Source organism: Megascapheus bottae, chromosome 4 (assembly GCF_031878675.1).
Source record: "Megascapheus bottae isolate mThoBot1 chromosome 4, mThoBot2.hap1, whole genome shotgun sequence".
NCBI lineage: Eukaryota > Metazoa > Chordata > Mammalia > Rodentia > Geomyidae > Megascapheus > Megascapheus bottae.
In genome coordinates, this window is record NC_143512.1 from 1,514,912 (window position 1) to 1,536,646 (window position 21,735).

General features: G+C 34.8%; 1 protein-coding gene across 1 annotated transcript in view; it reads right to left on the reverse strand.

Moving 5' to 3' along the window:
• Nucleotides 1-21,735, reverse strand: part of Adamts19 (ADAM metallopeptidase with thrombospondin type 1 motif 19) — a 239,548-nt gene that overhangs the window by 117,777 nt on the left and 100,036 nt on the right. Inside the window, exons 9-10 of the mRNA XM_090331069.1 lie at nucleotides 3,461-3,601; nucleotides 981-1,131 (exon numbers count right to left, since the gene is read on the reverse strand). Coding sequence (XP_090187195.1) covers nucleotides 981-1,131; nucleotides 3,461-3,601 — 292 coding nt within the window. The remainder of the gene's footprint in view (nucleotides 1-980; nucleotides 1,132-3,460; nucleotides 3,602-21,735) is intronic.

A 21,735-nucleotide genomic window follows, 5' to 3' on the forward strand; every position in this document is an offset into this window, starting at 1 on the left:
GTGTAATTTGTAGTAGAGTTGTGTTCTTTTCTATTATAAAACTACTCTTCTTATATTTTGTATGTGCTTAATTGGTTATTTGAAATTGGATAGGGAAGGGGGAAAATCAAGGTGAGCAGGGGGAGGGTGGGAGGGAAATGGGGACCATTTCATGAGAAAGGGTATCAATGTTTGTGAAATTATGCACCTTCTATCTGGTGAATATAATGTAACCCTTCTATTAATCACAATAAAAATATAAAAATACTTCTCTTCAAAGGTACAAAGAGAGGAAAAACATACAATTTTTTTTAGAATATGACTCTTTAAAGGCCTGGGAGATTTTTTAAAATATATTTTTAATTTTATTGTCAGGGTGATATAAATAGGGGTTATAGTTACATTCATAAGGTAGTGAGTGCATTATTTCTCAAACCTGGCTACCCATTCCCATGTTTTTTCTCCCACTTTCCTTGCCCTCCCAAGTTGTAATATTCATTTCCAATGTACTGTCTTTTGACTATCACTTTTACATTGGTTCACCTTTTGTCCTTTGTCTCATCTTCTTGTTTTTCCCCCTTCCCTTCCCTAATTCAAATAAACAAACAAATATATATATATATATATATATATATATATATATATATATAATATGCCAGGTTCCAAAGTCAGATACAATAGCAACAGGGGTTAAACCAAAAGGGAACAGAAAGAGAAAATAACTAATTTCACATACTATGTTAAGAAAAACAACCACAAATATAAACCTCTTATTTCCATATCCTGGAGTTCATTTCACTTAGCCTCATCCTATATGGTCATATGTACATAGCTATTGAGTTATTGTGATCCTCTGCTGGGAAAATTGTAGACAAATACTAATTATTACAAATGAGGGAAACCATCTGGGAGGTTTTTGATTCACAAAATCCTACAAAAGGTAATACTTCTGAACAATGAATGTGGATACTTAGAAAAATTATTAACTGAAGACTGCTTACCTGTTTTTCTTCACAAAAAGAAGCTGAGGGCCCAAAGAGAATCTGACATTGTTCACTGGCAGTGTAGGTGGTCCCTAGAAGTTTGGAGGAAATCATCACGGAATTCACACTCTGAGGATTTGTCTGCAGCAAGCAGCTACTTGCCTTTGACCTGGTAGCATTTGTAAAGTTTTGAAGTTAATGTAAAATATTTTTATGGATGGTTAGCAAAAAACTTGAAAACAAAATCGTGTGTGTGTGTGTGTGTGTGTGTGTGTGTGTGTGTGTGTGCGTGTATGCATGTTTGAACTCCTCAGGGTCTGAGCACTCTCCTTTAGCATTTTTGATTAATGCTGACTCTCTATTCTTTGAGCCACAGCTCCATTTCTAGATTTTTGTTACTTAATTGGAGAGAACATACATTCTTGCCTGAACTGATCCTCAGAACTCAACTTCTGAAGTGGCTAGCATTACAAATATGAGCCATCTAAAATTACACAATCATTTAAAATCTTATAAATTTTAAAATAATTTTAATTTTATAAAAAAGATTTCTTGCTGGGTACTAGGTGAGCAACATCTACATTTTCATTTAGATGTTTCCCTATAAATGTTATAATGCACCAAGCACTGGTAGCTCATGCCTATAGTCCTTGCTACTCAGGAGGCTGAGTTTGAGGATCACCGTTTAAAGCCAGCCTAGGCAGGAAAGTCCATGAGATTCTTATCTCCAATTAACCCCAGAGAACTGGAAGTGGTGCTGGCTCAAAGTGGTAGAGAGCTAGCCTTGATTGTAAAGTCTCAGAGACTTTAATTTCAAGTCTCATGATTGACTAGAAAAAACTGTTATAAGAATGATTGCATAAGAGAAATCCTTATAATTTTAAGATTATCTCTGGAAATGAAAATTGTCCATATTAAGGAACACTTTGACTTACAAAGCCTGTACATATAAAATAATTCATCTACCCTACATATTACATTAGTGTTATAGATTTAGCTCAGATTCAGATAATGAATTACTGATATTGGGCCAGGAGTTTGGCCTAGTGGTAAAGTATTTGCCTAGCATGTATAAAAGACCTGGATTCGATTGCTCAGTACCACATACATAGAAAAGCTGAAAAGTGGTGCTATGGCTCAAGTGATAGAGTACTGGCCTTGAAGAAAGCCCAAGGACTTAGTTCAGTCCCCAGGACTGGCAAAAAAAGCTATGATATCTTTATTTGGGATTTTAAGAAAGTTTTCTCAATTTAGTATCAATTATGTAGATACCTTCTTTCTTTCTTTCTTTCTTAATTTTTTTCTTTCTGCCCTGGGGCTTGAACTCAGGGCCTGAGCATGGTTCTTGGGCTTTCTCTCAAGACTAGAGCTCTGCCACTTGAGCCACAGCACCATTTCCAGCTTATCTATGTATGTGGTACCCAGGAATCAAACCTGGGTCTTCTTACCTGCTAAGCAAGCAATCTACCACTAGGCCAAAATCCTGGCCCCTAGATATTTTTATACTTGACATTGTCATACAACTTCCATTTGTGAAATAACAGTTAATATGATCACTGTCCTGAAGCACTTAAAAATAGCCATATAGTATCTTGACTGTCTATTAAAGAGCATAGATCAGCTACTCATGACATGCTCAAATAATTAACATCTGAATTCTTTATTCTAGACTATCTTGACAAAGAAAATGTGTAAAATTTATACATAGTTTGTGAAAGGTTGGGCAATAATAAAAGAATTTAACTAGCTAAGGATGCTTGTATTTCTTAGATATTAGATGAATATTTAATATCTTGAAGTTTTACATGTTAGTTGCTATTGCTATTGCTACTTTTATAATCAAAGGGATGATTGATTAAGATGCACTGTACTCAAAACCTACATTTTGGTTTGAAATCTTTTGTGCAACTACTTATAGATAAGTAATAAATAAATAAATTTAGAAATAAGATAAACAATGGCTAGAAAGCCAAAACCACAACAGTGATTTTAATTTCTTTTATTTGCAGACAAGCTAAATATTATAACTGTTCAAGAGAACTGAGAACTTCTGCGCTTGTGAGAAATATTGTACAGTGATAAAGATTTAAAGTTCAGATATATCATGAGGAGCAACTGATATTCTGTTAGGGAGATCTTTTTTTTTTGCCAAAATAACAGATGAGTTGGGGATGAGCAATATGTATATTTCCACTGGAAAACCTTAAGAGTCAAGTAAATACTGTGAGATGTTTCATTTTAGAACACTTTTCAAACCTATAACTCATTTTGACCATCTTCTCATTTGAAAAAATAAAAGAAGAAATTAAAAATTAGATGTGTTAAATTATACATCCCCTGCCAGAACATGAGGCAATAGACAGGCCAAGAATAGAATCAAATGCTTTGATTTTTTACTCTGGTGGCATGTTTACTTGGTCATGCTTCCTGATGTGATCAGCAGTAGAAAAGGTGCATGAAAACATTCACAATGAAACAGCAAGAGGCATCCTTCCTACCTGAGAAATCGTTCCAAGTCTTGCTTGCTGCATGCAGACCAGGAAACATCACCAAGATTTTGCCCTTTAATCCATTCACCAGACATGATATGAAGACCTTCAGCGCAGGATGGGTGGTCATTGTCATGATTGATCCCCATGCTGGTTTAGAATAACATTGAATAATTAAATAAGTATGATTGAAAAACTTTTCATTACTGCAATTAAATCATAGTTAAAATACTTATTTGGAAAAAATATGTTTATCCAATTAGTGGTAGAGGTATAAAATTCAAGCTACTACAATATTGAAAACAGCTTGGTTGTTAAGAAACAAAAAAGGAAAAAAAAACAAGCAAACAAAAAACAGGCCTCTGGAACAAAAAAATAAACTAATAAAAGACCCAGAAATAAACTCATAGACCTATAATTAGCTAATTCTTGATAAAGAAAGAAAATACATAGGTTGGAAGAAAAATCATCTTTCCAACAATTGGTGATGGGAAAACTTCAATGTCCACACACAGAAAGTGGAAACTGGACTCTTATTAATCACCTTGCACCAGCATCATTTCAAAGTGGATCAAAGACCTGGATGTCATACCTGAAACCTTGAAACTATTTTAAGAACCAGTCGGAGACGCATTCGGACTCCTTGGCAGAGAAAAGAACTTTCTGAGTAAAGATCCAGAAGGAAAGCAATTCAATGAAAGTCCTGATTAATGTGACTGCATCAAGCAGCATTAAAGGAAATAACTAATGAGCTATAAAGACAATCTACAGAATGGGAGAAGTTTTTTTTTCTTCAGCTATACATCATAAAATTAATATCTGAGCATTTAAAATACAGAGCATTTAAAAAATTAAACCCTGAAAACCGAGCAACTTGATTAATAAATGTGCTAATAAGCTAAAGAAGAGTTTTCTCAGAAATAACATAAGTTGATAGACACATGAAGAAATACTCAATATTTCTGACCATAAAGAAAATACAAAATGAACAAGATTGAGATTCCACCTCACTCCAGTAAGAATGATCATTATCAACAAAAGAAATGATAACAGGCACTGGAGAGATTGGCATCAAAACTCTAATGTGCTGTTGATGGGGATGCAGACTTGTTCTATCACTATGAAAAGCACGATGGAAGTTCCTGAAAATAAACAGAATTACCCTGTAAACTATCAGTCCCACTGCTGGACATTTATACAAATCAGGATACAGTTAAGCCATCAGCACAGCCATGCTGATTGCAGCACTTCTTGCCACAGCCCTGAATGGATGAGTGGATCAAGAAAATGTGGTATATATACATGGTGGAATTTTACTCATCCATTAGGAAGAATAACATTATACCACTTGTAAAGAAATGGAAAGACTTGTAAAGAAAAGGAAAAAGGTTATGTTATGTGAAGTAAGTCAGGCCCAGAGGGACAAAAACTCCAGGTTTTCCCTCACATGTGGAATCTAGATTTAACTTATACGCTTAGAAGTACATTGAGTGGCATGCAAGTGTATAGAGATGAATTAACTGAACAACTCAGTGAAATTTCTTAAAAAGATAAAGTCAAAGTTCAACAAAATAAACCAGGAAGCAGGTACTTGAAAGAGGTTGGGTGGGGTACAGGGAGTACTCAAATGAAGAGAAGAAGAGGGGAAAAATGTATTCAAGAATTCAATGTCAAACAAAATTAAAAGTGAGGAAGCGATTATTAGGGGAACTGATGAGTGCAATTGTTGAAAGGGATGACGATCAAGATGCACTGTATTCACAAACTACTTTGTTAAATGGCAATTCCTTTGTAAACTTACTTAACTAAAATAAATAATACTTAAACTAAAGACATAAAAAATCAAGATTTTAGATTGAGTTATTTCTTGATTTATTATTTTGTCCATTATTTGTTATGAACTTGGGAGCTTCGGGCTGTCCCTGAGCATTTTTGCTCAAGTCTAAAGTTCTACCACTTTGAACTTCAGTGCTTACTTCTGATTTATTTTTATAATTGTATTACCTAAACCTAACTAAAAATATTTTTATTTAATATAGAACATTCTCCAGTCAAACAAGTACAAGCTTAAGTTACCTATATCAAAAGGTAGACCACAGTTATGTTTATATGGATATTTTTATATGATCTATGAAACATGAAGGTAGTCATTCTTTTATCTATTTTATATCCTTGGTTTCTTTCTTTCTTTCTTTCTTTCTTTCTTTCTTTCTTTCTTTCTTTCTTTCTTTCTTTCTTTTTTTGTGGGTCATGGGGATTGAATTCAGCCTGGTTGCTGTCCCTGAGCTCTTCAGCTCAAGGCTGCCATCTTACCCTTGAGCCAAGCCCCACTTCCCATTTTCTAGAGGTTAATTGGAGATAAGAGTCTAGGGTCCTTTGGTGCCTGTGCAGGCTTTGAACTTGATCCTCAGTTCTCAGCCTCCTGATTAGCTAGGATTACAGGCATGAACCACTGAACCCAGCTTTATTTTACATCCTTGTTTTTTTTTTTGGTGAATCAATGCCTTTTTTATTCTCTTTTGGTGCAAGTCCTGGGGCTTGAACTCAGGAACTGATCACTGTGAACTTTCGTGCTCTAGGCAACCAGTTATGGTTGAGCCATAACTCCACTTTCTGCGTTTTTGGTGTTTAATTTGAGATAAGAGTCTCAGGGACTTTCCTGCCCAAGCTGGATGAATGTCTTGTATCAAAATCTCAAATCACATTCCCTATTAATTATTCATACTTTTCCATCTGCTGCATTTCACCATCTTCTTTTCTCTCCAGTGAAAGTCACTTCTCTCGGCTATCTTTACTCAACAAATGAACCCTAGATCTATTGCTTAATTGAAATTCAGTTCTGGAAATACAGCTTTCCTCTAACTGGATATTCTAGAAGCACCTTTAATCTAACACATTCTTCATATGGTTCTATTCTGGATTTTCTTTCTTTTTTGAAAAAAATGCATTTTCTAGTCAAAAAGTTTTCCAAGTGAAGACTAATGAAGTCACATTATTTTTCCTTCTTCTTTCTAACCAGAGTATTGGTTAAGGGTTAAGAACAAGTTCTGTCAATTCTAAATGCTTTTGTTAGCTGTTATCTCATTTTTATTCCTATTGCTATGGTTACAGAGAATTATAAAACAAGTTTCTTAGATAATTTTAGTTCACATATTATTTACCAAAAGACACATAAATAGAAAATTATCATTAAAGGTAATTTATTGTTTTTTTCTTTATCTGTTCAAAGCATATACTTAAGAGAAAAACAAGAATATTACAATGACATGAATTATTTGAAATATTAAATGAAAATAAGCATTGGCAAGTATGGCACAAATTTGAGAACTGGCAAGGATCACCAATTGCTAACTGTTTGGGGAATTGGTAAGGAAAACCACCGCTAATTGTTCAGTCCTTATTTGACCCACTTGATTACTATGTCATTTCCACAAAGATTCTAGCTGTAGCCAGGTATCAGGTACATAGGTACCCTAGGCTGACCAAATAATCAATGGATACTTGGTGTGGAACACCTTAAACTTCCTAGGATGCACTATTTCAAACCACTGCTGTTGTTTTTGCAAAGTAACTTGTCTTTTCCAGTAATAACAAATCTTCCTAAAAATATTTATATTATTGGACTCCTTCCATGCTTTAGGAATTTGGAAATTACCAGAGATTTTGAAATAAAAATATTATAAGCTATCATCCAAAATGTATTTTCTTTTAGGGGCCCTGATTGTCATGTTTCAAATTACTTTCTAGCACCAAAAATTTGGTGATCAAGCTATTATAAATGACTACAGACAAGATTATCACTAATTTGGGATGGGGCAATGCTTTTGAATATACTTCTGGAAGTATCAGGAGACACTACTCAGTTCTGATTCTAAAGTTCATAATAAAATAATTAATTGTGAAACTTTACTGGGCCAGTCACTGTATTAGTCATTTACAATGATATCATTTAATCCTCCCAGTATCTTCATAATGCTTTTATTATAGTGATTTCTAGTAAGCAGATGGGAAGATACTGAGGTTAATAGGGCTGTTGTGACTCATAATCTGAGAGCAAGCAGACAGACCTCAAAATCACCCCCACTGGAGTAATTCTCTTTTCTGTATCAAGCTCCATTTCACTGCCAGTTTATTGAGACCCAAATCAATTTCTATGCCTGTGCTGTTTTTGCAGAAATGTACCTCTATACATAAACCTTTGTAACCAAGTAGCATGCACAATATGGAAAACATTTTTTAAGTAAGACATAAGTAACACCTCTTCATAAACTATGCAATTGAAGTACATTTTAATAATCCCAGTTTAAATTCATTTTGACAGAGTCTTGAGCAAATAAAATCTCTACTAACATTGTACATGGTTGTCAAGTCAACTGAAAAAATATTTTTATCTTATAAAACTTTTCAACTTGTTTAAAATTCTCTGCCAGAAAGTTTTGTGATATCCTGCAGAAAGCTGGGGAATTATTTGGAGTTTGAAGATAGTCCCTTTTGATGTTTTAAAACATCAAAGAACACTTACAAATCACTCACATATATGGAGAGTATCTGATTTGTAAATGGTAATATTTTAATCTGCTGACTATATTAACATTTTTCATGATCTATCATATCCCATTGAAAGACACATATTATGCGGAAAGAATTAATACAAGAAAAAAAGGATACACGGAAGACAAAAGCAATCACAACTTCTAATTGAAAGTAGATTAAATGTATATAAAATAACACAAAATCATTTAATTTAGTAAATATATGTATCTTGATATGATATTCAAAGAGAAACACAGGCATGAAAGATTATCAAATATTTTTCAAGATTGTGTTTACTTTCATAGTCTGAATCAATAAGCATGAAACAATGCAAGAATTACCTGTTTTACCAAGTCTTGCCAAAGGTTACATAAAGCAGTTCAGAGTCAGATATAAAATATATTTGTTTTAGTAAGAAAATACCTCTGGGCACCAGTGGCTCACATCTGTAATCCTAGCTACTCAGGAGACTAAGATTTGAGAATTGTGGTTCAAAGCTAGCCCAGCCCCAAAGTCTGTGAGACTCATATCTCTACTTAACCACCAGAAAATGGGAAGTAGTGGCTCAATGAGATAGAGTGGTAGCCTTGAGATGAAGAACTCAGGCATAGTGCCTTGGCCCAGAGTTCAAGCCCCACACAGAGAGAAAACAGAAATACAGGACACAAAAGATAATGTCATGCGTTACATATCATATATTTATTGAAAAACACATGTTTGGTGCTGCATAAGAAGGAGTCACAGAGATAAAAAAAATTCCAGGTAGTACCTTCAAAGACTTTATTTCTTGTGAGAAATACTGTTCTCAATCTCATGCCAGTATGTAGCCAAGCAATGGCTGGATCCTGTTAGTTCTCTATTCCTTAAAATCCCCCTGCATATCTATTATTTTTCTCCTCGGCTCCTATCAGTGAAAACAGAGGCTGATGTTCTCTACACTTGGACCATTATAATGTCAGCCCCTTAACTCAATATGTTGTTAAGCTATGTGCAAAGATACTGGAACTTTTGAATGTATTCATCTGACAAAGCCAGCTTCTTCTGCAAAATCTTCTAAGTTTTATTGACAATTAGAGGGCTTAATATGTGACTAATGGGCCTCTTGCACCAGAACCTTAGGGCATGCTGATGTTGGATTAGAAACTGCATTTTAGCACATGATATTTATTTACTCAAAAATTCTGAGACCAAATAAACATAATTTCACTCCATTTTCCTCTGAAAGTTTATTTGCCCTTAACCTTTTGCATAGTTCCTCTCTACCATGATATTTTCCTCTGATAAACTGCATTCATGATTCTAGGTCAAATGTTAAGCTTTTCCTATTTCTACAAATGAATCTTTAATAATTTCTAGCTGATGATTCTCACAATCTTTAACTGCATTGACCTTAAAATTAGGTACAAATGAAATATCTAGGAGAACATCTGGTATTTCTAGTAAATTTTAAGTGGCGTCTTCAAACTTTCACCACCTAGAATGTAAGTGCTTATAGAACAAAAATTACTGTCACTTAAAAGAATTATCATGGCCTAGTGGTAGAGTGCTTGCCTAGCATGCACAAAGACCCAGGTTCAATTCCTCAGTACCACATACATAGAAAAAGCTGGAAGTGGTGCTGTGGCTCAAGTGGTAGATTGCTAGCCTTGTGGAAAGCTGAAGGACAGTGTTCAGGCCCTGAGTTTAAGCCCCAGGACTGGACAAAAAAAAAAAAAAAAGAATTAGCGAAATTATTTAGGTAAGTCTTTCCCCTGCCCGCACGCGGGTGTGTTTGTGTGTGTGTGTGTGTGTGTGTGTGTGTGTGTGTGTGTGTGTGTGTGTGTGTGTGTGTGTGCCAGTATTAGGGATTGAATTTAGGACCTGTGTATGCAAACTTGCTTGCTTGGATGGTGTTTAACCACCTGAGCCACAATTCTAAACTAAATTTGGAGATGAGGTCTCAAGACTTTTCTGCCTAGGCTGGCTTTAAATCTTTATTCTTAAATCTCTGTCTCTTAAGTGGCTAGGACTACAGGAGTAAGACACCAACTCCTTGATTTCAGTCTACATTTCAAAAATAAACGAATGTCTACTAATCTATAAACGTATATAGAATTACATAGACAACTAAACAATTTTTCCATTAACTTAGAGAATTATAAATTTGAAAAATACAAAGATAATATGGTTAAAGTTGTTTGCTTCAATTTGAGCTGTACATTTGCCTACATACATCACAGAAATGCCACTAGAAACAATATAAAATATATGTTAAAAAAGCTACAGCCAGCCATACTTTTGTTTTAATGTTTATGAGCCCTTATGCCTTCTATTGAACCTCCTGTCCATTCTATCTTCCTAGTTTCCATTTTTTCTTATTAATTTTTGTGTGCTTATATGTCGACCGATTTTTTTTGCCAGATATGGGGCTTAAACTCAGTTCCTAGGCACTGTCACGAGCATCTTTTGCTCAAGGCTAGCACTCTATCACTTGAGCCACAGTGCCACTTACAGCTTTTTCTCTTTATGTGGTATTGAGGAATCAAACCCAGGGCTTCATGCATGCTAGTCAAGCACTCTACCACTAAGCCATCTTCCCAGCCCTGATTTTTTCTTTTAGTTTTATTTTTTAGATTTTTATTAACATTGATTTTTATATCTTATTTCAAATGTCATGTTTAACAAACAAATATTCAAGAAGGGAATTTCAATATGTAATCACTGGCACATAGATTTTAGAATTAATTAAGATAAAGCTGAGAGTTTGGATGTCATAGATACAAATTAACTTATATAATAAAACATTATGTCTATAGATTATATAGCCCGTCATAGATTTTTATGCCCATGTAATTATGTTTATATATCTAAGACCATGTCCATAACCTTGGGTACCTGAATATTGAATCATCGCTCTTGTACTGTTTGGATCTAATATCCACATATTAAGGACATCATCCTTTGTTTTTAATTTATCTCACTCAGCATGATTTGCTCTGTTTCATCCACTTCCCAGCGAATGCCATTATTTTATCTCATCTGTTGGCTATGTAGAATTCCACTATATAGGTATATATATGTATATATATATGTTTATGTGTGTGTGTCATATTTTTTGTATCCATTCATCTGTAGTAGGGCATTTGGGTTGTTTCCATTGCTTGCCAGCCCTGATTTTTTTAAATTAAATATATAATGACTTCTTTCAGGCAAATAAAAGGAAAAAAAAGAAAGAAATGTAAACAGAAAGCCTGTTGTTGCACCTGCACAACTGGAATCACATTATGCTCATTAACTTCAACAAATTGTTTATACTTAAAGTAAATAACTGTCTAAACAAAGTATCAAGTATAAAAGCAGTAACATTTTTCTATAAAATTTAGTTTTGATGCAAAGCACACTTCCTGCCAATCTGGTTTGAACTTTTGAAAGATCTAGTAAGAATCCAAGAATCCAGGTTCCAATGGCTCCAGCCTGAAATCTTAAGTACTCAAACTTTCTAAAATCTGAGGATCATGGTTCAAAGTCAGCCTACCCAGGAAAGTCTATGAGACTCTACTATCCAGTTAATCACCAAAATGCCAGAAGTGGAAGTAGAGCTGTGGTTCAAGTAGTTAAGTGCCAGCTCTGAGAAACAAAAGCTCAGATACAGTACCCAGGCCCCAAGTTCAAGCCCCAGTACTGGTACATACACACACACACACACACACACACACACACACACACACACACACACACACACACACACAACTGAACAAATCAACTAGAGAATAAATCGTGTATATATTTATGTATGTGCTGTATTTCTGTAGTTCTCCTTGCTAGCAGGTAGAATGTGTTTTACTCTGCTAGCAGTTGACATTAGCAAGAAACTGGCTGAGAATACAGTTAGATCTGGCAACTCCTTATGTTCCCATATAAATTTTTCAGCCTTAATAATAATTTCTTATATTGATAGTTGCATATTAATTTTCCATTTGGTATGTCTAATAAAAGTGATAAAAAGAAAATTCTATTAGTTCCTTCAACAAATCTCATTAAACTTACATGCAGTCAAGTATCACTTTATGGTATTGTTTCTATCAAAATATCAAAAATGCCTTCTACTTTATTTAGGCCACTTTCATGATCCTCTATGTGGTTATAAAGGCTTATCCATTCTATGGAAGTAACAAATTTGGGAGTAATAAAAAAAAAGCTGGAAGTTTATTTCAAGGTATTTTGTCCTTCTAATTTTGATTTCATTGAATTTTTGCGATTTTCAGTATAAAAAAATTTCCTTTGTATTTTGCTTTCATCTTGAAAAGCAAAAGATACTTATAAACTGCTCTGAAATGGTAGCTCCTTTGTTTTTTACCCCAATATATTTTTATTGTAAATAATAGAAGGGTTACATTATATTCACCAGATAGAAGGTGCATTACTTCACATACATTGATATCCTTTCTCATGTCTTGGTCCCCAATTCCCTCCCTCAACCTCACCCCTTATCTTGTTTTCCCCCTTTCCCTATCTGACTTCAAATAAACAAATACGCATTTATATAATATATCAGATAACCAGGAGAAATACTGCAGCAATATGAGATAATCAAGGGACAGCAAAAGAGATGAGAGATAATATAGTACATTAAGGACAACAATCACTCATTATATGGCTTTTGTTTCTATATCCTGGAGGTCCTTTCATTTAGCGACATTCTCTTCTATATGGCCTTATGAAACTACATTTTGTTCTATTGTAAATCTCTGCTAGGAGAGCCCAAGGTTTCTACTGATTATGACAAATAAGGGAAACTATTGAGCCTATGTTCTTTTGAGTCTGGCTTACTTCACTGAATATGATTTTTTCTAAGTCTTTCCATTTCCTTACAAAAGGGGCAATGTTGTTCTTTCTGACAGCAGCATAGAATTCCATTGTGTATAAATACCACATCTTGTTGATCCACTCATCAACTGAGGGGCATCTGGGTTGGTTCCATATCTTTGCTATGGTAAATAGATACCAACTCCTCTGTATAACCATTTGAAGATAAATACAGTGAAGATAATAATGAAAGAGGGAAAATAGAACAGAAACTTGAATCTATATAAAGAAAGACATTATATCAGAAAAGAAGTAGAGATTTTTAAAAGATTAAAAAGCGACTAAAACCAGCCAGTTGCCAGTGGCTCATGCTTGTAATTCTATCTACTCAGAAGGCAGAATATGAGGATCAAGGTTTGAAGCCCAAGCAAGATACTCCTATCTCCAGTTAAGCACCAAGACTCTGGAAATGGAGCTGTAGTGCAAGTGGCAGAGGCCTAGCCTTGAAAAAAAAAATCTCAGGGACAGAGTCCAGGTCCTGAGTCCAAACCTCAAGACCAACAGACACACACACACACACACACACACACACACACACACACACACACACAAGCACACCCACAGGTATTTACTTAAACCTTTCTCTTAAATATATATTTTAATAAAGCATACAACTGTAGGTCCATTTTGAGTACTAGCTAACAAAATTGCCTGCAGTGAATAAATGTTACAAACATTTTTAAATCATGTGTTTTTGTTACACACTAATAACATTTCTTTATTTAGAAATACTTTAATAGTGTTTGTTTTCTAAGCATATGACTAATATCCATTTGTTGCCCTCTTTATAGTGTTTGTTATCATTTAATACTGTCATATTGAATAAATACAATATAAATGTACCATGTATTGCATCTATATATCATGTATGTATCATTTAGTCCAATATAAATTAAATATTTAAAAATGTTATTGAAATAAAAAATCAATTCTATTGATGGCTCTTTTTAGCCATTTATCAAATCCTTTATGGTTCACAATGCAATGAGGTCAAAGAACTTCTTTGGGTTGTTTTCTAAGATAGTAGCCCACAGTTTTCTCTCCAATGTCCTACCTTCCCATTTCAGTCTTTATCTCATCTGAGGATGATTGTCAGCTCTTGAATAGGTTTCATTTCCAGTTCCGTACATATGAGAATTTGTGCTACTTCATTGTTCCTAATAGTCCATTTTTCAGTATTTATCTGCAGTACCTTACCTTGACCAGATATCAGGTATCAGTATACCATGGATCTTTTTGTGATAGTTTTTTCTATCTAGATATCTGATTATATGTAAATAATCTTAGTTATTAGAATATCATAATAGACCCTGATGTCTGGTGCCACTACTTTCATCTCATGTTCCTCCATCTTTTCTTCCATTATAATCTATTTCACTTTCATGAGTAATTTGCCTATTTGCATTTACATATAACATTTAAGTATAGTTTTATCTTGCATTTTAAAAACCCCTGGTGCTGGGCCAGGAGTCTGGCCTAGTGAAGAGTGCTTGCCTAGCATGCACAAAGACCCGGGTGGTGCTGAGGTTCAAGTGGTAGAGTTCTAGCATTGTGAAAGTCCAAGAACAGTGGTCAGGCCCTGACTAAAGGCTAGGACTGGCAAAAAAAAGCTTTGGTGCTATAAAATCACACTTTGTACAATTAATCAATATAGAATTAAGTAAAGTATAAGAGAATCTATCAGGAATGAAAAATAATATATTCTTTAGATTTTAAATTTATCTTTCAGCTATAAATTATTTTTACTGAAGGAAAATAAGAGAAGGAATTAAATGGTGATGATGAATTTGGCTCTGGATTGATTTTTACATTGCCTGGGTCTTTCTGTCTACATTTATGTTGCTTCACAAGCAATGCTTATATTACTACTAACCCATGTCTTTCCTATTCATAACACACTCTTCTCCAAACCCATTCATTCATATGAGAAATATGTACTTCTATCTTTCTTTCCACTAGCTACAAAACATTACCACTGACTGAAACTAGTTACTTCCATTTTTTTTGGAATGTCCATTGTGAGAATGTTCCATTCTATTTGAATACTGTATTACAAGTTATTTACAGGTGAATTTATGACACTTGAAATTTCTGAAATATGCATTGTCTTAAGACCAAGAGGAAAATATGTAACTTGTGGTTTAGTTTTATATTTATTTAATTGTACCCAGAGAAGTTGCCATTCAACTAAGTAGTATTTGAATACAGTGAATCTTGATCAATGTCATCCTCTATCACTGTCTTCCATACTCCCCAATAAAGGCACTGCCCTTAGTTTTTTAAATTTTATACAATATGTGTTGAATTTTACTATGATATTCTCCTCCCAATTTTCTATTATTTTTCATAAAATGTTATTGTAATTAACAGAAGGGTTATATTATGTTTACCAGATAGATGGTGCATTACATCACATACATTGATACCCTTTTTTGTGTGTTGGTTCCCATTCTGTCCCCCAATACCAGCCCCTCATCTTGTTTTCCTCCCTTCCCTATCCAACTTCAAATAACCAATTAAGCATATATAAAATATATCAGATAACCAGGAGAAATACTGTAACAATATAAGATAACCAAGGGACAGCAAAAGAAATGATAGATAACATAGTACATTGGAAAATAATCACTCATTATATGGCTTTTGTTTTTGTATTCTGGAGGTCCTTTCATTTAGCATCATTCTATATGGCCTTATGAAACCAAATTTTGTTATATTGTAAATCTTTGCTAGGAGAGTCCAAGGTTTCTACTGATTATGAGAAATAAGGGAAACCATTGAACCTATGTGCCTTTGAGTCTGGCTCACTTCACTTAATATGATTTTTTTCTAAGTCTTTCCATTTCCTTACAAATGGGGTGATGTTTTTCTTTCTGACAGCAGCATAGAATTCCATTGTGTATAAATACCACATCTTGTTGATCCACTCATCAACTGAGGGGCATCTGGGTTGGTTCCATATCTTTGCTTTGGTAAATAGTGCTGTAATGAACGTCCTTTTGCTAGTGAATTTAGTATGTCCTTGTTTCTGGACCATTGGGTAAATGCCAAGTAGTGCAATTGCTGGGTCATAGGGGAGCTCTATGTTTTGTCTTTTGAGTTACTGCCATACTGCTTTCCATAGTGATTGAATGAATTTGTACTCCAACCCACAGTGTAGTAGTGATCCCTCCTGGCCACATCCCCTCCAGCATGTGTTGTTATTAGTTTTCTTGAACCTGGCCATTCTAACTGGAGTGAGGTGGAATCTTAGAGTTGTTTTGATTTGCCTTTCTTTTATGGCCAGATATGTTGAGCATTTCTTCAGGTGTCTATAGGCTATTCTTATTTCTTCTTCAGAGAAGACTCTCTTTAAGTCTTTGGCCCATCTTTTAATGGGATGGTTGTTTCTTTGGAAATTAGTTTTGGATTGATTCAATTTCTTGAGCTGTTGATATATTTTAGAAATGAGGCCTTTGCATTGGATAAGATCCAACACCCCTTTATGGTAAATGCTCTGGAGAAACTAGGAATCTATGGAACATTCCTAAATATAATAAAGGGTGTGAATGACAAATCCACAGCTAGTACTATACTTAATGGCAAAAAGCTAAAGCGATTCCCTCTAAATTCAGGAACAAGACAAGCATGCTCCATCTTTCCACTCCTCTTTAACATAGTATTAGAATTCCTAGCCAGAGCAATAAGGCAAGAATAAAGCATAAAGGGGAACCAAATAGGGAAAGACGAAGTGAAACTTTCTGTCTTTGCAGATGACACGATTCTGTATTTAAAGAACCCTATAGACTCTAATTCTAAGCTCCCTGAGCTGATTCAAAACTTTGGCAAGTTATCAGGGTATAAAATTACCAATCAAAAATCAACTGCCTGCCTATATGCCAACAGTGAAATGAACGAGGCAACAATCAGGAAAGCAACTCCTTTTGCAATAGCCTCAAAGAAAATAAAGTACCTAGGAATTATCTTACCTAAGAATGTAAAGGACCTTTTTTATAAAAACTTTAAAACCCTGAAAAAGGAAATTAAAGCAGAACTGAGGAAATGGAAAAACCTTCCATGCTCCTGGATTGGAAGAATCAACATCATGAAAATGACAATCTTGCCAAAGGCTATCTACAAATTCAACGCAAAGCCCATCAATATTCCAATGTCATTCTTTAAAGAAATAAAGAGGCAACCCAAAATTTCATATGGAATAATAAAAGACCCCGTATAGCAAAAAGACTTCTTAGCAGAAAGAACAGCGCAGGAGAAATTGCAATACCAAACTTTGGACTCTATTACAGAGCTATAATAATCAAAACAGCTTGGTACTGGCACAAGAACAGGCCTAAACACCAATGGAATAGAACTGAGGACTCAGATAAGGGAGCCAAAAAATACAATGGAAGAAAGACAGCCTCTTCAACAAATGGTGCTCGCAGAAATGGCACCACTCCTCAAGCTCCAGATCGCTTGGCCGGATTTTTGCCAACAGTAAAGGTGGTGCTACTCTTGGCTGGGGGGGGGGAGGGGATTCCTTCCAAATGCCCTTCTGTGAGCTGAAGTGGAAACTTTTCCATGGAGGTACTCATAAATCCTGGATTTTCTGGTTCCTTGAAGCTGGCAGGTCCGTGCCACGGCCGGGTGATGGCTCTCTCCTCCTACTTTTCTTTTCATTTGTATAGCCCCATCATTTCATTTTATCTATATTTACAGCTACTTACTTTCTTTATTCTTTATCTGTATGTCTCATATTTGCTTATATTTGTTATTGTTTAGCTATAAAAGTATTGTAAATTTATAATGATTTTTTTCTTTGACCTGTGGAGTTTTTAAAAGTATGTTTTTAAATCTCTAAATTTAGGTATCTCATTTAACATTTTTAGTTTTTTGGCCTAATTGCATTTTGAATCATAAAGCTTATCTCTATTTCTTTGATTAGGTTTGTAAAACAAAATTTTAAAACAACTTGAAGTCATCCTTTGTACTATTATTATGATTTAGAGTGGATAATATTTACTTATTGGCTATATGTATGTCCAAGAAAACAATCTGGTGTTCAAGTATTTTCTCTCTTCTCTATAGGTCACTCTACTTGACTTTTGAGATGTACAAAAACTACCAATTTTAGTTCTGTTAGTTTGTAGTTTTTACATATAGGTCCTTTATACTTTGAAGATATATTGTTAAGTTCTGTCTGAAAGAACTTTTCATCTTTATATCATATCCTGAAGGAAACCTTCTAGCTCTTCTTTGTACTGTTTTAAACTGAATATGAGATGTTTTAAATTCAAGGTATCTTTTTAATTTCTATTTAGTTCAAAACCCAGTGAAACTGTTTAAGGAAAAATAATTCCACCTCATTGCTCAATAATAACAATATGTTCAGGAAGAAATTTTATTTATATTTTCCTAGAGCAGAAGTAATATGCTTGTCTTGATGTAAGCACTTGCTTCACACATTTAAGTTATAACAAAGACCAGTGAGTTTGTACCACTTTTATGAAGGAAACAAAGTTAGTGAACTGGATATAGAACATCCAGACTCTGGAGGACCGGTGTAAGGTAGAAACAGGAAAAGGAAATAAGAAATAAATGAGCCAAACAATTTTCTGTATTTTAAAGCAATCTCCAGCTCAGACACTAAAGACAGCATCCAGGGCTGGAAAATTAAATTATTCAAGAGACTGTTGCAATAATGAAGGTAAGAATGTGGAATCAATTAGTAAAGGATGGAAGGAGAATGAGTGAGAAGCAATCAGATTCTGGATGTATTAGTAGGGTAGAATTAACAACTGATAGACCAGATTGGGAGAAAGTCCTTCACTGTGTGAACTTTGACATATTTCAAAATGTAGAATATGCCTACTTAGCAAAATTTTACCTGGTTACCTATTTAATGTCCCAGGAATTATAAAACATCCTAAATTATTTGAATACATCAACCACATCTACTTTCTAGGCAAATTTCACTACATTCTATGCATATGAATAATTTACTTAATAACCTCTATAAGCGTTAAATTATTTCTCATTTAACGTGTTATTTATTGAATAAACAATATATCAAGCACTATCCCACGAGAATCTTTTGAGAAGCAAAAATAAACATGTACAAGGAAAGTGGCACCTTTAAGGTGTCCTGGAGGGAGTGATCTACACCGCATTTTTCATTTAGGAAGTAGATGCTGATCTGATATGACCTGTGAGCAGAACACAACGATTCAAAGATGGAAAACAAGACTGTTTTAGGTAAAGAGAGCCCTGTAGAAACATATGATACATGGCTAACATCGTAAGAAATCTAGGGTGACTGCAGTGCTGAACACAAGATGGAACATAGGGTATGGCTGAAGAAGATAGTCTAGAGCAGCAGGCCTAGAAGTCAGATAAGTAGAGCTAAGTTAGTCAGCAGAACTCTTCCAAATGTCTGACATAGCAATTTAATTAATCGCATGGGATTTGTATTTGTACACATTTGGCTTTGAACATACACTCTAGCTCTTATTGGCTATGTGAGCTTTGGCAATCCTCATCTCCAATTAAAGTTAATATATTGCCTTCCTTTTTTAGGGGGAGCAGAAGACTTTGGCCTCAATGTGCTAAGCCCGTGTAAAGTTTTGTAATTCAGATACAATAAGGTCAGAAAATGATCACAGGATTATGCTATTCATAAACTTAAAATTATGATTTCCCACATATTTATGTATTTTAAACCATATAAGAAATGGGTTATGCTTAGGTAAAGAATTTAATTAGGTGCTAAATTTTAGCATAGTCATACCCACAAGAAAAGAGATTTTTTTTTTACTTTTGGTTTCAGTCTTCAAAAAGGACTGAACTATTTGTACAACTACATGGTGAGCATATTCATGTGTATGTATGTGTGCATCAATACCTACATAGTGGATATATTTTCCTATATTAGTACATATCTATTTATACAATATATATAGCTCATGCATATTTCTATACCAATATAATCTAAAGAACAAAGACTACACAAAAAGAGCAAGATTTTGTCTTTATAAAGAATTACATCACAGAAATACATCTTAACACATGCATTCATATACACACACACACACCACACACACACACATGCATGCGCATGTGCACATACACATGGGCAGAGGTATATAAATGCAGAGCACATTTCAGTTTCTTCTAGAAACATATATGCAACTTCCTACTACAATACCAACTTCTTAACAAGGGTCAGCCACAACTTTTTCATGGCAGGGCTGCTGAAAGTGTGTTCTGTGCACTCTCTGACAGTGATGAATCCTTTTATTAATAGTTTATTATTAAAGAACTAGTCAATGGAAGAATGTACAGTGGTTAAGAATGTAAATGCAAATCCTCAATTGATGCATTATTCTATGAAGAAAGCAAAGTGACATATTCTGGTCATAGCTTCTTATCTTATCACAGACCACCCTTGGTAGTAATATTGGGCACTTAATAAGAACAAAAACTTATGGGTAGAACTTTACACAAAGAGCTCAAGGAAATTCTATTTTGTTAAAAGAAAATATACAACTTCTGTGTTTTTTTGATGTTAGTGAAAATGATTAGTTATTATTTTGGCTGCCTAAAAATCTTTGAGTGAAGAATATTAAAATAGGCCGGACATGGGCGGATTATACCTGTAACCCTAGCTACTCAGGAGACTAAGATCTGAGGATTGGGCTCAAAGCCAGCCCAACCTTGCCAAATAGGATGAAGAGACAACTCATCATATCTCAAAGAATCCAAAGCATCAACGGAAAGCATGAGTATCCCACAACAGACATCCTCCCTCCACCCCAGAGAACAGCATCTGGAAGGGAACCTCTCCCCTTACCCAAAAGGAATGCCACTTTCAAAAGTGGCAAAAAAAACTGCCAGAAAGGCAAAGGAATGTGATAAGGACTGCCCCATTGGAGGCAGCCCTCTCCAGGGTAAGGCTGGCTCATACAGGGAAAGGTGGCCTTGCCTCCTCAGCAGTGATTAAGGACAAACTCCACATTCCAGACATATTGCAGCCAACTCATACCCTGTGGGGCAACTTGGAATTACAAAATCAAAAGTCTCTAAAATCTCACTGAAAATCAAAAACAACAACTAAAAAAGAAAGAAAGAAACTGGACAGGTTGCAAAAGCTAAGGATGATCTAAGGTTGGTCTAAGAGAAAGAGCAAGGCTCCACATGCAGAGGAATGTCCTTGATTCCAGATATGCCACAGTCCTGCCTACACCCACATTGTTTACTGCTGAGAGGGTAGGCAGCAAATAACATCCACTCTCCCTCCCATTGCAGCCTAATATAGGCTGGGTGGAGACCTACAAACACTCCAAGTTTGTTCTAGCCTAATATAAGCCTAATGTAAGCTGGGTAGAAGCCTGAAAAAGATTCCAAGTATATTCTGGCCATTCAAACAAACTAATTAGATAATTCATGTGCTGACTATGAGTTACAAGTAAAGTTCAGACAGACCTGACTGGGGGGAGTCTAAGTAACAGCCATATTCCCATATCAAGAAGACACCTGAATCCAATTACTCAACAACCCTGTATACAGAGCCCAACTTACAAACTCCACAGATGCTTCCTACCTGTAAAATAAGGAATCTACCTACTCCCCACCCTGTGTCACCCAGACCTTTCTATGAGTGTAACTGACTACAGTAAGGAAAGCAGAATTCCCACTAAGAAACTGTCTACTAGATGACCAGGAGGCAAAAGGTCTCTCAAACAAATCGCAAAACTTACTTTTTTGGTTATTGTTCTCAGTTGTTTTTCTTTGATGCTCTTAGTCTTTCTTAGTTTTATGTATACTTAATTCTGGCTATATTTTTGATTGCTTAATTTTCTATGTCTCTATTTTCTTATTTTTAAAACTTACATAAATATGTATTCACAATTTTAAAAATTTTGGTCTTT